This window comes from Taeniopygia guttata, chromosome 1 (genome assembly GCF_048771995.1).
Source record: "Taeniopygia guttata chromosome 1, bTaeGut7.mat, whole genome shotgun sequence".
NCBI classification, from domain to species: domain Eukaryota; kingdom Metazoa; phylum Chordata; class Aves; order Passeriformes; family Estrildidae; genus Taeniopygia; species Taeniopygia guttata.
Window position 1 is genome coordinate 25630825 of NC_133024.1, and position 15429 is coordinate 25646253.

At 47.5% G+C, this 15429-nt stretch overlaps 1 protein-coding gene across 1 annotated transcript; it reads right to left on the reverse strand.

Moving 5' to 3' along the window:
- Nucleotides 1–372: 372 nt before the first annotated feature.
- LRRC58 (leucine rich repeat containing 58) lies at nt 373–13585 on the reverse strand. The gene is made up of 4 exons (XM_030266294.4): nt 13017–13585; nt 3727–3855; nt 2163–2440; nt 373–716 (listed from the first exon to the last, which is right to left on the reverse strand). Exons 1-4 carry the CDS (start codon nt 13526–13528, stop codon nt 508–510), a joined length of 1128 nt encoding a protein of 375 aa, XP_030122154.1. The 5' UTR covers nt 13529–13585; the 3' UTR covers nt 373–507.
- Nucleotides 13586–15429: the final 1844 nt, after the last annotated feature.

The following is a 15429-nucleotide window of genomic DNA, read 5'->3' on the forward strand; positions in this document are numbered from 1 at the left end:
CTTTCATTTTTCAGTGGATGGGTGTAAAATCTTTAACTGAGATCAAAGGAGACAGAAAGGAATCAAACTGCTATATAAAACACTGGGGTCCATACATACTCACATGGCATCATTGGCCTGTTTCTGATTTACCACAGTGTTAAAAGATCTGGACAGTCTCCTTTGCTCTGCAGGATGACTGAAGTCCAGTCAAGTTTCATATATTAAAATCCTTCTGAATCCGCCAGTGAGAACAAATCCCTCTCCCAGCCCATCTGAGGGAGGGGGGTGCCTCCCAGCCAGGAGACATTTCTAACAACCCCAGGCAACCTACAGGCAGCACGCTACTGAGTTAGATCTCCTAAGCAGCACTGCACCAAGCAAGTCCAGGCTTGCTAAGATGTTCTGTCCCTGCATGGACTTGAGGACAATTTCTCATGAGCCCTTCAGGCCGGTGGCTCATGCTTCACCATTCCACTATTGCTTTTCAAATCCATTTTCCTTCCCGTCTTCCCCTCTGGCTGCCCGTTATCCCAGAAGGACTTTCTGCATCCTGTGCGCGGCGACGCTGGCCTCATCCTCAGAGTCAGACTCGCTCTGGGAAGTGGAGCTCTGGGAGGCAGAGCTGAAGGGAGAGGAGCACTCTGGGGAGCACAGGTAGTGCATCAGCGGGAGCCGATACTTCCCACAGAAGTCAACGAACTTGATCTGTCTGACGCAGCTGTCAAAGTACACACCTGTGAGGGAGAGGGAAAGAAACGCGTGAGACCTTGTGCCCAGAGACCTGCAAATTCCACAGGGCTTTCGTGCCTGGAGCATATGCCTTCAATGAGGATTTCATTGGCACTGCACTATATGTAGGAGCACAAGGGCTGCTGGTGAGATACCTCTGAAAATGTGAAATTTGTTTTCTTAGTAAAAAATTCTTGTAAAACTGTATTTGGTAGGTGATTCAGAACAGCACACTCTTCATACAAAGACACAGGGCAGTTACTTTCAAATAACACGAGAGTTTCTTCTAACCATTAGGGAGAAAACTCAGGCTGGGAATTTGCAAACTTCTTCAACATCAAATGAATTAATGCACTCTATCTTCAGACTTGTAAAACCTCTTCTACCAGCTAGTAAAAATGCATTCACAAATAGACCTTCACAGCTCTACTCTTCTGCTTGAGTGAAGCCACCATGCTGAGCTTGGATGCTACTTTCCATGGCAACAGTCTTGCTGTAACACACAATTATGTTCTCTTCCTGTCACAGCAAGTGATTTTAGACGCTGACATTTTCAGAAGTTTCCAGCGGTGTTTAAAGTCCTAGCTGGTCAGGAGAAAACTTTTCTCCTGCAGTGCTAGAGCAATGCTGCAGTACTGTGCAAGTTCATACAGCATAGTGAAAAAGCACAAAAGCACTGTTATCCAAGCTGTGCAAAACTCTTTAAAAAATAAACTTTTCTTTTCCTCCCTATGTAAGTCCTGGCCCTTTCATCTTTGCTTGTGGAGCATACTTTGATATTGTCCTGTAAGAAGATAACAGCTTGCATTATGACTGCAGGGTAGATACTAATTAATGATGATTTCCCTTACTCTTCTAAATGCTAAATATGCAGATTATTTACTCTGGTTAAAGAGTAAGCATTGAGCCAAATTAAGCCAAATCGTTCCAGGCTGTTTTATGAAGTCCTCTCCTTCCAAGAACTGCAGGCTAGTGGTCCCGAGACAGAGCTAAACAAGTTACCAACTTAGCAGTTGGTAACTGCTAAGTACTAGAGCCACTCTCCTCTTTTCCACCCAGAAATGATGCTCACCATTCAGCAAGAGTATGTGCAAAAGTTTTGCTGTCCATTAGTTGCTCTGAGCTACTTCAAGGCAAATGGATTGGAAACTTCAGATCATAAAACCATAGTTGAGTACTGGGATGAGCTACAAACACTCTGACAGAAGTGCTGTCTTACATTCCCATGCAAATACAGTAAACCAGCACTGCAACTCTGAATACTGTTCCTCAGTGAACAAAGCTCCTTAAAGACAAGTTTCCAGGAGACCTGGAGCCAGGGAAATACAGTCAAAATGTGGCTGCAGTAAGTAACACTCTGAACCTGAGTGAGCTCATAAAGTCACAGCAAGTCAGAGGGAGAGGAAACCACAAGGTAAGAGCAGGAAGCAGAGCTGTAAAGGTGAACTTACCCCCACATTTAGGATTGGGGCAGTTGCTGGCCAAGCTCAGGTAGCGGACAAGACTCTCTGGGAGATCGCTGGGAGCGTAGGGAACGTTGCGAGTTTTAATCGTGCGTCCAGCCAGCTCCTGAAGGCTCGGGGGATTGTAGGTCAGGTCCCGCACAAAGCGCACCACCAGCGGGTTCCCACGCAAGCTCAGCTCGTCCAGGTGAACCAGGTTAAGGATCTCTCGGGGAAGGTAAGTCAGCAGGTTATTGTGCAGGCTAAGGGAACGCAGGGAATGCAGCCTAAGGATGGAGATGGAAATCCTGTCAAGATGCGCAAGCAAAATTGCCCCACAGCTGCAGTAAGCAGACCTAATTACTCTCTCAGCTCCCACCAATTACTTTTTCTTTGGCTTTTCTCCCTTTTAAAACATAAATTCATGCTAAAAGAACTGTTCTTACTCCAGTACACACAATGCACTAGAGAACTTGGGTCAGCACCAGAATACCTGCTAAAGAAACACAGTCTTAAACATGCTGCTATCCCTCTCAGTATTCCCCACACACAACCCCCAAAAAAGGTAGAACAAAAGTGTACAAACTGAGTGCTTTCAGGGGACATAATGTTTCCTTGTACCCGGCATATGCATCAAGAACAGTCCCATGCAGTGCTCTGAATAAGTCACCTGCTCTGTCTCATGCATTAAAGATGATTGCTGGGAGGGAGCCAGCCCTGGAAAGCCCCATGTTTTCATTGCTTGCGGCTGCACCACCTCACGCTGATACCACCAGATCTGAACAAGGTCAGGCCAGCAGCAGCACAGCAATTATTTTGCTTTTGGACGAGGCTTTCTCCTCTCAGGAAGCACAAAGCAGTGCTCCAGCACAGCACCCAGGGCTGCTCCCAAACTTGTAAAAGTTACAAGACATTGTACTTTAAGAATAATCCCACTACACCCTCAAATTCCAACTTGGAGAACTCCATGCTGCCATTCAATTGCTTTTAGGATTACAGGTATACATCCCATTTGCATTTCCCATCTTAGGCTACACATACAGAACTGCAGTGTCCTCTTCCCCCCATTATGAACAGATAAAGCAGTAACCTGGCCATTAGAACTGTGCTGTAGGATTACAGCAACACTCTGAGATCCTAAGGTAAGGAATGACAAGGGAACACAGGGGATGGTACAAGACAAAAGTACACACAAAAAGGTTTTGGGTGAAAGGCAAAACCCATCAAGCATTCATTATTAATAAAACAGAACCATTCTTACTTTTTAAGGTAGCAATTTTTCTTTTCTGAGTTGCCCAGGTACTTTTCAGGGTCCTCTATAAAAATCTATTAATTCACTGTAAGGTGTAATCTTGGTGATGGTTTTTTAATATAACCCTTTCATTGAGTTTTCCAGATCATATATTCATGGTCTGCCTGCAGTGCACCATGCCAAGGATGTTCTTTTTCAAATACAGTCACATTAACAAACTGAAGGACAAATAGATCTTCCCAGGTACTTTTATCCACACACACAGAAGAAAAAGTTCAAAGCGTTAATTACACCTGGTTGCTAATGACACTAAATACTCACTGTGCCAGCTGAGGTGGAATGCTCTGGATCTTGTTGTCACACAGAACTAGATACCTCAGAGAAGGCAGTTTTGCTAATTCAGGTGGAATTGCCGTAATGAAATTCCCTCCAAGGTATAGAAACTCTAAACTGAAAAACAGAAAAGAGTGCATTATTTCATTAATTTCAAGTCTCCTTTAATACCTCGGTTTTCACAGCTACTGCATTTCTTAAAGGAAACTGACAGATGACTGCCTAAGAGATAATTTGCTGAGAGCAAGAAAAAAATCCACTGAGTTGCACATCAAAATTACAACAGAACTGCTGTTTCACAACAGATAATGTTGAGATTTTTACCTCCAGACTCCTGCAGTCACCCTTACACCTGCAGGTAGGTACCAGACAACTGTGTATTCCTACATCAACCCCTTACACAAAGTTCTTGTTTTTATTTCCAAGGATGTGCAGCCTGCAAACACAAGGCCTGCAGCAGCTCCACAGATCCTGTTGCAGCCACTGGGAGCTCTCAGTTCAGCAGGAGTGAAGCACGTGTCTCTCCATAGAAATCCCGGCCCAGCACCAGCACTACTTGCTCTTTAAGGAGTCATCTGACTCCTCAGTGACTGGAACCATTAGTCAGAGGCAGGCAGTCCCCCTTTGATACAATTCACATACCAACACCACAGCTGCACCAGCACACAACAGCACAGAGTGCACCTAAGTCACACAAGCACATGCACACAATTTCTCAGAGAGATTGATTTCACTGTTCTGAAGTCATGAAGCCCAAACCAGAAACCATAGCTGGGCTTCACTGCAGTTTGGGCCAAAATAGAAGAATCACTGGATGTCCTGTGAAAACTCAGTGGATGGGAGACACGAACAGAGAGAGGCACTAAATCCCTTCTGCCAGGTGGAGTAGCCAGTATGTGCTGCACATCTCTGCTCTTCTAGGAAGAAAAAGTGGCAAGCATTTCTCTTTGACATAATAGCTTAAAGTCTCCATTCCACAGACTCAAGTAGCTTTCTTTCCCTGTTCTCAGATGTCATCTGAAAGAGGAGCAAAGGCAGGCTCAGTCTGGGTACATCTTGCTAACCACAGTCCAGCCAAGATATTTCTCATGTTTGAAAAAGGTGGATCCCTTTTCAGTCCTGGTTCAGTATCTCCAGTACACACTGAGGATGCCTAACTACAATGCACCTTGGCCTTCTCTGATCCAGCAAGCATTGCCTACAGGCCAGGGAAAGTGAACTCATCTAGGTTCCATCAGCCTTCCTTTAAGTACAGGTTATAACTTCCTTGGAGTAGGAGACATCTTCATCTCACCCCAGCAACTGAGAAACACTATGGATACAACTGGCACAGAAACACAGGACCAGAGCACCCAAAGGACATAGTGCTCCATCCAGACAAGGTCTGAGCCCAGAAACTCTGGATCACAGCATATGTGGAGCGCAGAGAAGCTCCCCCCTGAGACCTCCCTTGGGATGAAGCAGGAGAACAGCACAGTGAGTCTATTTCGCTCAGTTCTTGCAAGAAACTTGAACCCCAGAGATCCAATAACAGCATCTGCTTGGGCTAGAGTGGCCACTACTGCAGCACAAATGCACTTGCCCACCAGCAAGGACAGAATGACAGACCTTTGCAACACACCAGGAGATGTTCGCAGGGCTCAGCTTTCCCTGGATTCCCCTATATTTTTCAAGTATATCAAAGGGAAGCTAAATAATAGAAATTGGACAAAGTGGGCAGAAAATTAAGCCTTAAACTGAATTTGATTATATGGAAGGCAGTAACTACAAACCAAGTGGGACAGCACATTTAGAGGTTACTCTGCATTATCTGAAGGTGCAAGAAAGTGCACAGTAAAAAACCACCACCAATTGCCACTGCTTCAAAGTAACCTTAACATCTCTTCTACTCTGACAACCTGTATGTTGAGGAGTGGGGGTAGGAGGAAGGCTGCTGTGCAGAGACCATGTCAAGGAGAGATTATTTTTAATTAACTTTTGATCCCCTAACAAAGCTCTGAGTTTTAACCAAAATTCCTCCTTCAAACTTCCATTGTTTCCCAAGGTGGATTTAGGCTGCTTGGCTCTCATTAGGGACGTAACTGCTGAGTATACAATTCCATACAATTCCTAACTCCATAACATTGCTGGAGCCCACACCAAAAGCTGTTGGGCAAGGGAATTCTAGCAATGTGGATTTCAATATTTAAACAAGGTTTAGATGTGTACGAGTTTGCACTTCCTAGGAGAAGTGAATAATTAACTCCTCATCCTTTGTGTTTGAGGACACTAATGCCTGTAAAGTGACATGGCATGGAAAAGGTTAGGCACCTCCTACCAGGGAAGTAGAAGAGGGCACAAGTTATACAGTAAAAATGTTTTGAGAATTCATTTCAAGGCATAAAATGCATGTGTTTCAAGAGCAGCCTACTGTACAAACTAAGTGTGCAAAAACACTGCCTACAAACTCCTTACAGCTTCCAATCTGTTCTTGTTAAAGTCTGTAATGAGAACACTCAGTCATACCAGGAAGGATATACAGACCTAACACCAGAATACAAACTGTCTCTAACTAAAAAACCACTAAATAAGGTAATTCCTTCACTGGCAACAAAATGCTTCTTAAATTTTTTTTTCTTTTTACTCATCTTCTGAATCACCTTTTTGGGGTCAGAAGACTGAAAACTCATGGGGCCCAGTCTGGTACAGCAAATTCAAAATTTCCACATCAACTTATGGTATTAATTAGATGATTAATTTATTAAAAAACACAGGAAGGAAATATTGAAACTACAAAGAAACTAATTTAAAACATAGGAAAGATATTCTTACAGCTTCCACTGAAACACTGCTCAACTGGAAAACAAAATCCTTAACTCCCATCCCTCTAAATACAATTTGCTACTAGGCTGATGAAGGTGAACGAATCAACAACAGCCATTTCTGAAGTGTCTTTCAAACTGAAATGTCAAGAATTGTCTGAGCAAAGCTAATCATGACACAGGAAAGGATTTTCAAGAGGCATGACCCTTTTATCAAGAGCACTGACCACAGCACTGGGATGCAGTTTGTTCCCAGCTCATCTGCTCCTGGCCTGATATTCATGTCACACTCATACTAAGCCTGTATCTGGAGGCAAAGGTGATGCTGGCTCTAGAGTTGTCCTGCTCAGGGCAGGGCAGTTTGCTGCTCAGTAAGACAAGCAGAAGCACTGCTCAGCTCTGCCCTCTTCACACAAGAGCCTGCAGTAAGGCAATCCACAACACTCAGCCCAGGTTTTGCAGGAGGACCACAGCAGAGATGGCACTGAGCTAGGTGAATGCTTCTAACTAACCTTTCACGCTTAGACCTAGTCCTTCTGACAATCATTAATCTGTACAATCATTTTGATCGATCAGCTAAGGTCTTATGAACTGCTGTGTACACAGAGGTAGAACTGGATTTTTTCCTGCACTTTCAAAAGTCCAGAATCTTCAAAAAGCCAGAGATCAACTATCACCAAATAGACATAAGCTCAGTTCCAATTTTTGAAGCCAGAATGAGTGATTTACTTCCAACCTGCCAGACTCAGCTAAATGAGTTTAATGAGGGGACAAACACAAAATCAATCTCAACAGAATCTGAAAAATACCCCAACAACCATGTGACAGAATTACTAATGAGGGTTGACACTTTCTCTCCTGTCTTTTAGCAATGTTGACAAATACACTAATAAAGGCCAGAGTCCCTTTCAGCCTCACACTCAGCAGCCCCCTGCTCAGCACAACCAGTCCTAATTGCTGCCAAGCTGAGGCCATCATGTGGTGCTCCTCTCCAGCAGCGCATTTCATACCACTGGGCTGTAGGGTAGCAATGAAAATACTTTTACCTACTGGGAAATGAGTGGAGAAACGCTCAAACAACTATGATCAATTCAGGGGGTGGCAGCAAAGTTTAACATGCAAAGAGACTGTACCTCTCGCTTGAGTATGTCCTTGATGTTTTCAGGTTATCATATAGCACAAATCAATCCAAAAGCCCCCAAACATTCAGGAAATACGAAGAGCTACTCTGAGCACTAAAGGGGTTTTTTATACCCTATAAATTACCACAGCACTCCCACAGTCATATTTCAAGGGGATAATGTCTTCAGGCACAAGAGATACTCAAATTTTCAATCCACCCTGTTTCCCCACAGATGCTTCTTCGGATAAAATGTAACAGCTGACATCAAACAGATGCATCTAAATAGGTAATATAAAAAAACTCAAACCAACAATGCTGCCTGAAATAGCTCCCGGTCTTTTTAAGATAAACTTTTTAGCAAGAAATTTCCAGGGCAGTTTTGAGGCTCATGCAAGGGAGGAATTTCAAAGCAGCCCACAATACACTCCTGTTAACCCTGTTCTACGATTTGCTAATTCCTGAGAGAACTGCATAGCCTTTGCTGACACGCAAATTTAAGATCAAACGGTCGTCTGAACGCTATTTGCAAAACGTTTGAAGAGGGGAAGAAGAAGGGAGACAGCAAGCAGATTTCCTAATGCTGTATCTTTATCAAAGCTCTGCTTGCCCTTTTTCCCACACTAACAGCCGTCCTTTAAGCGTATGCTTGTCTAACATGCTTAATGCTACCCACGAATGAAAGCAAACGCTCAAGTTTTCTATGCACCCAAGCCTTTACACAAACCTTGCATGAATCCAGTGAGGCATTTGAGGTCTTTGATCCCAGCCCTCGCACAGCCAGGCTTTATTAGAGGAATACCAGCAAGAAGGAAAGGAACACACACGGGTCTTTTCCAAGCTCTGCCTGCTCCCAGGGCTCTACAGAGCATGAGAGTATTCACCAGGAGAGTATGACTAAACTCAAAATTCCCATGGGAGACCTGAAGTATCAGCTGCATTTCACTAGGCCCTCGAGAATTACTCATTTCACAGGACATTTCCCCAGGCCTGCACACTGATCAGGCCAAACCTTGCACCTTTTAAGCCAAAACTCACAGCTGCGCCATGAAGATCAGAGCTGTTTTACCAGATTTGCCCTACAAATGTTGTGCCAGGATGGGCACAAGTAGATGGCCACATTTCTAACTCACCAGCTGTAATACACCTTGCCCCATAGTGCATCCCCAGCTGGATCAGCAGAGGGAGGATATGCAGAACCAATGTGCAATGGGATCTTTCTGCAGATCACAGCTCAGGAGCTGCTGAGGGCTGTGGATTGTGTCTGAGAGAGAGTGACTGACCATAACATCTCCCACTGAAAACACAGCAAGGTCAGCAGGGAGAACTGCAGAGAAGATAACGCTTGTGTCTGCCTATGCCACGCTTGTATTTTATCTGGCAACAAACAGGAAAGCAATGCAAAGACGGCTGCTCTCACATGTCTGGTGCATTCCTCACCCTAAATTCACAGCAAGAGCCAATACTCAGGTCTTGCACTGTACTGACACACCAGCTGACAGGAATTGGGGATGCTGGGTATACAGAAGGACCTGGCATGGCCTCAACATGATCAAGAAAAAGCCCTCAGCAGGTTCAACGTCTACATTTCTCAGAAACACAGGAGGCTATTGCTGGTCACACTTGATGCTTACAGTGAAACTATGATGAGAGAGCACTGAATTTTCCTAATGGAAAACATGAAGCAAAGGTTATTCACCCCTGGTGCCAGCTTGCTATGATCAGCATCATCCTACTACCATCACCAGAGCAATCACAATCATATACTGATGAAGCCATGCAAAAGAAACTTCAAACATTTTGGTATTCCTTCCACAACAGCCTAGGAGATAACCAATAATCAGGAACACAGCACTCACTTTCCATGCAGGATCTTGCACTGCACACAAAACATTTGAGTGGGCAAGGATGGGGCAGATGGCTGAAGCCAGAAGGAGCAAGGCATGACAGCAGCACAACTGGCTGTGGCTCTTATCACCAACCTCATTAACCTAGCAAGACACCAGGAACATGCCAGGGAAGTTTCTGCACAATATCTCTGACCCAAATAGAGCTTGTGTGAAGTGGTGGATTTATTATCTTCCTGTGAGTAACAATCCATGGCACACTTATATCCTGTGCCAGGACCTTTGCATTCATAGTCACCAGCATGCTTCTTCTCCTTTGGCAGCTAAGACCCAGCAGCTTTTTATACACTCAACTTTACCACATACACAGACTCCTTACCTGCTATATTCCTGGCCTTCACTAAAACTGACATGCTGATCCTTCAAAAACTAAAACAGGCTCTATGGGGTGCAGGGGAAAGACATGAAGCTTAGTTATCAAGAGTATTTTTAAAAAAAAAAAACTCATCACAGCTCAGACATTCCCTGGAAATCCAAGAAGCATTTCTAGATTTCTGCAACTCCAGTCTGGTCTATGATCAGTGACTGGAGGAAATGGGAAGCTGCCAGGGTCATGGGAAGAAATCACTGCTGGTCTCAGGAAGTCTAGTAGTAGCAGGAGGAATTTGATCAGTAAGAGTGCTGCCTCCATTCCCCTGTAGTCTCAGAGTCCCTGAGATAAAAGAAACATTTCTTTTTATGAGATATTGCACATGGAAAAAGGGTCAAGGTCTTGGCTTGGCAGCAACAGCAAGACTGGCATTTGCAGATTGAGTTGTGAGGTTAATAGAAGCCACAACACCAGGTCCCATCTCCAGCTTCTAGAGCTCAGAAACTAACAGAGGTCTGTTGCTGTGCTGTAACAGCTGGCTCTGCTCTGTCCTTGCTCAGGCTCATTTTACCCACTTCTACAACAAGCACACTCACACTGATGACACCTCTCTTGTCAGCAGGTAGAAGCAGAGTCTGGCAGCAGTTTCTCTCCAGAATGTACTTTCTATGTTTTTGGCAAGGTTATCTGGGTCCCAATGAATAGATTCAGGATCCCCTCTGGAGAAACAACACATTAAAAAATGTTGTTTTCTCCCCATGCTGCCAAAGCCCTGTGCAGCTCCCTTTCATTACTTAAGCAGCCCCAGATAGAGAAGCCACTGATGGCAGAGTGGTAAAGAAGCTGACAATCCTGGTGGGGCACAAATTTGCTATCTTGAGCTAAAGTTCAATTGTGTTATGTTGATGTGTTAGCAGAAGTTCCATGAGGCAGCAGTGGTGACGTGGGCAGCAGACAGAAGCAATGGGATGTGTCTAAGTGTAACTTTTCCACCCAACATGTCACTTTGCAACGATGAACAGACAGTTCAACAGCTTTGTCTGCATTTGTTCTCTCCAAATTCTCCTTCTGTGGATTCCAGCATGACTGGTCAACTGCAGGACAGGACAAGGAGCCCTGCTTCAGGGCAGGTCAGAGGAACAAAGCAGAGTGTCAGAGCTGCAGCATGGAGCACAGGTCACAGCCTGCTGGAGCACCATGTGCGGTGCCACGGAACCCAGTACTTTGCTGGGGACATGACAGAAGAAAAACAGGGCTGAGGTTTGCTTTCTTGGGAAATAAAAAAAGAAAAAGGAAGAGAGAGAAAAAACCCACAACCCACAGAGACCACAGAAACAGCAGCAGGGAGCCTCTGAGTCAGAGGTGGGAGCAACTATCAGATCCCAGCCACATCCTGGATGCTATCAGACATGTTATGGAGACAGTGTGGATCACCTTCCTCATACAACTGCCCTCTTCCAATGGCTTCCTCTCCATTGCCTCATTTCCTTTTTCATCCCTGAAGCACCTGTTCCAACACAGAATAAAAGCTGAGCTTTCTCTTCCTCATGACAGGCCCAAACCAGGATGTATCACAACTCTGCCAAGAAAAAATATGGGCATTCTCCATCACTCAAAATGTCTCATAGCATCTCTCAGCCCAGAGAGCTTAACCCAGAATTGCTTCAAATCCTTAAAAGGTGCATGCTAAGCTACCTGGACAAAAGCCACAAACCCAACTGTATTATACTGCAGCAGACAAAACCTTTCCTCAACAGCACTCGTGCAGTTCTGATACCTCCCAACTACACCCATGGGAGACATCACTCCACACATCCTGTGGTTCCACTGGATGCAGCTCTGCTGAGCCATCAGAGTGAATCCAGGTACTTAGGGTCAAGGGTGCTGGAATTTGCATGAGAGGCTGCTTCTGGCAAGTCCCTTGGCAAAGAGCTGGAGCATCCAAAGTTCAGATCCAAAGTCTTAGCAGAGAGCCACACAGAGGCCAGCCTGAGGTTTGGGAATGCAGCAGAACACACTGAGGTGCCTGTGTCACTTAAGCCACAACAAGCATCCTGCTGGCCCAGGAGGACACCAGGCTTCAGGAGTACCCAGCCCAGGCCAGTGCAGGCAGCCAATACCCTCTGCTAAGGCCTGTGTCCCACCCACTGCTGTCCCAATTGCTGTGATTCAGTAGTTTCTGTATGACCAGCCTGCGGTGGCAGGATACAGAGCCAAATGTGCCACTGCAGCCGAGCACAGCCTGGGCTCCACACTTTGGGTCTGTCAGCATCTGTCAGATTTACATGAACTGATGGGTTGAGAGAAACAGCACAGAACCCCATCCATGACAGCAAGCCCCCAGGGGGACTGCAGCTGTATGGGCAGAAAGGCCCTGTTGTTTTCACAAGCCACAAACACATCTTTATCCTCCTGTGCAGCTCATCGTGCAGCCATGAGCTGCAGGACACATGGGGTTTATCTCGCTGTCACCCAGAGATGTGGCTGGGCATAAGAAGAAAACCACAGAAGGCCAACACTCAGACCAAGCACACCATCACCAGGAGAGCGGCCCTGCACGAGGGCAGCCCAGGGACTGAGCAGTGCCAAGAGTCACTCGGTTTGTGAGCACAGAAGGCCCATCATTGCCTCAACAATGCACAAGATCAGCTGGGTTGGAAGGGACCACAGCAGGTCATCTGTCCCAACCTCCCTGCTCAAGCAGGATCACCCTAGAGCACAGAATTGCATCCACTGGAACACATCCAGTGAGGGAGACTCCACAACCACTCTGGGCAACCTGTTCCAGTGCTTGGTCATCCCCACATTAAAGTTCTCCCTCACGTTCAGGAGGAACTTCCTGTGCATCATCATTTTCTGCACGCTGCCTCTTGTCCTATTGCTTGGCACCACCAAGAAGAACCTGCCTTCATCCTCAATGCCCACCCTTGCGATACTTTTATATCTGTATGTGGGTGAGGTAAAGAACGTCCTGGAGTTCTGGTAACTCAACACTGACGAAGAGGAAGAGCCAAGTTAGCGGCAGAAGTGTTTGGAGACACCTGATGCTGAAGAGAATCGACCCCCCGAGGGGGAGCGTGGCAGAAAACCCGGCCGGGCTGGCCGAGGCTGTCCCTCTTCCCGCGGGGCCCGTCCCTCACCTGTGGAGCTCCTGGATGTCGGGCGGGATGCCGTGGAGCCGGTTGCCACCGAGGCTGAGGCTGCGCAGCCCGCGGAGCTGCAGCAGCGCGGGCGGCACCTCGGAGAAGCGGTTCCCGCTGAGGTTGAGGACGCGGAGGGAGCGGGCGAGCGGCGACTGCTCCAGCCCTTTGGGCAGCGAGCCGGGCCCGCCAAGCCGGTTGTTCTTGGCCAGCAGCGTGTGGAGGCACGGCAGGGACAGCAACTCCGTGCCCATCTCCGTCAGCCCCGTCCCGCTCACGTCCAGCACCTCCAGCGCCGGGAACCACTGCGACAGCCCGGCGGGCAGCGGGCCCGACAGCCGCCGCGGCGACAGCACCAGCCGCCGCGCCTCCGCGCTGCGCCGCGCCGCCAGCTCCGCCGCTAGCGCCGGCTCGGGCTCGGGCTCCGACTCCGGCTCGGGTTCCGACTCCGGCTCCATCGCCAGCTCCGGTGCCGGCTCCAGCTCGGGGCCCTCCCCGCCAGCCGCCGCCATCCCGCCCGCACCGACCGACGGCCCCGCGCGTCACCCCGCCCCGGCCCGCCCCGGAACAGCACGGCCCCGCCACCCCCCGCGGCATGCTCGATCCCGGGCGCGCTCCCATGCAGGTTGCGGGGCGCCCGCGGGTGGGCGGCGGAGGGAGTGGGAGCGTCCGGCGGCCCCGGAACGAGCACGGAGGGCGGCAGGCGGGGCGGGAGGCGCCCCCATGGCGGCGGCTGCTTGAGGGCCGCGGCTGTCCCGTCCCGCCGCTCGCCCCGGCTGCGGCCGCGCTCTGCACCCGGCGGGCCGGACTTGCCGTGCTGGTGTGGAACCGCCGGCTGGAAATGCCACCCGCTCCCTGCCAAGTGTTTCACTCCAAGCTACGTGTAAAATTAAAGCATAGCCTTTCCTGTGCCCTTTTCGGTCATCCTCGGAGCCCGACGGAGAGAGAGATGCTGCCTAAGCCCCTGTGCCCCATGGCCTCTCCCTTATGGTGGGGCAGCCTGGCCCAGCATCCGTGGCCAGCGGGTGTTTCGTCCAAGGGTTGGTCTGGTTTGGTCCCTGTAGAACAGGGAGGTTGGAACTGAGCGACCTTTGAGGTCCCTCCCAACCCAAAACACTCTGCGGTTCTGTGAGCTGCTGCCGTGGAGCACCAAAAGGGCACTGAGGTACTCCCAGAAGAACCTCAGTGCGTGTCCTTGCCTGGATTGAAAAAACAGCTTTGGTCTTGAGCCGGGGCCCTGGCAGGAGTTAATCCATAACACACAAGTCTGACGCTGGTCACTGATCGGAGTGGAGCTGACCCCTGTTGTACCACACATGCAAACGGGCAAGTCAGGATCTGTGATTTCCATTCATTGCCCTTTGAACAGAGTAACAACATCAGTGTAGTCAGTAACCAGAAGAAGCAGCAGCCATGTGTGGTAACAATAAGAAGATTCACAACCCAGGGGAACTTTTGCCTCGACTAAGTCCAGACTTAAGAGGCAGACTTGCTTCCTTGTGATGCATAGAGAAGCCAAAAAGAAGGGAATAGCAACCTCCCACCTGCTCAAAACACTTCATGTACACAAAAGTCTTTGTCATCTTAGACTGGAAGAAACACATACAAAATCACAGTTTGCAGGTACCAGCCAAGAGTTTAAAACAACATGTGAAGTAGCACCAATGCTGACTTCACAGGTGTCCAGAATACTAAGGACAAACCCCATGGTCCACTTGTCCTTCCTTTGGTGCTCTTATGAACTCTGGATTTATCACCAGAAATATTTTGACATGACAACTCCTGTTGCTGAGATGAGGAAGTTGTCAGGGCTATGTCCAGCCTTCAAGAAAGTGTGCCCTAGTGGGTAGGAATGAATAGGTCAGTTTGCATTGGACTTGTTTCATTTGTTTTCCAAGAGTCTATGGATTCACAAGTATAAGCCCTGATGTGAACCCAGAGGTAGCTGCAGAACAGACACTTCACCAGTATCGTTAACTTCTTATCAACATAATTTTTCCCACTTTACAAACATTGTGCTGTTCCAGGATGGTTTTAAGTAAGCACAAGAATAAGGTCATCTGGATTTTGCTCTGTGTTTTTGTAGTGCTTTAAGCCTGATTCTCCTCAAGGAGTGTCCTGTGACATGGTTCAGGAACTGAGTCTTATAGATCAGTCTGCTCCTGTCTTCAGAACTAAAGTTAATAAATACCTTACAAATGCAGTTCAGTCTCTTGATCTACCACTTAAATAGCCTATTTCTTAACCTGAAGCTTAACAGCACTGGAGAATTGTGATTATGGGTATGTAACTATAGTGCAGTAATTTAATACTCAGATGTGCACAACTCCATAAACAGGTCAGAGCTTTTCCCAGGCCTCTATAAGCAGCAGGCAACAGAATTTTTGCTTTTCCTCTCTCCCACCTCAAAATC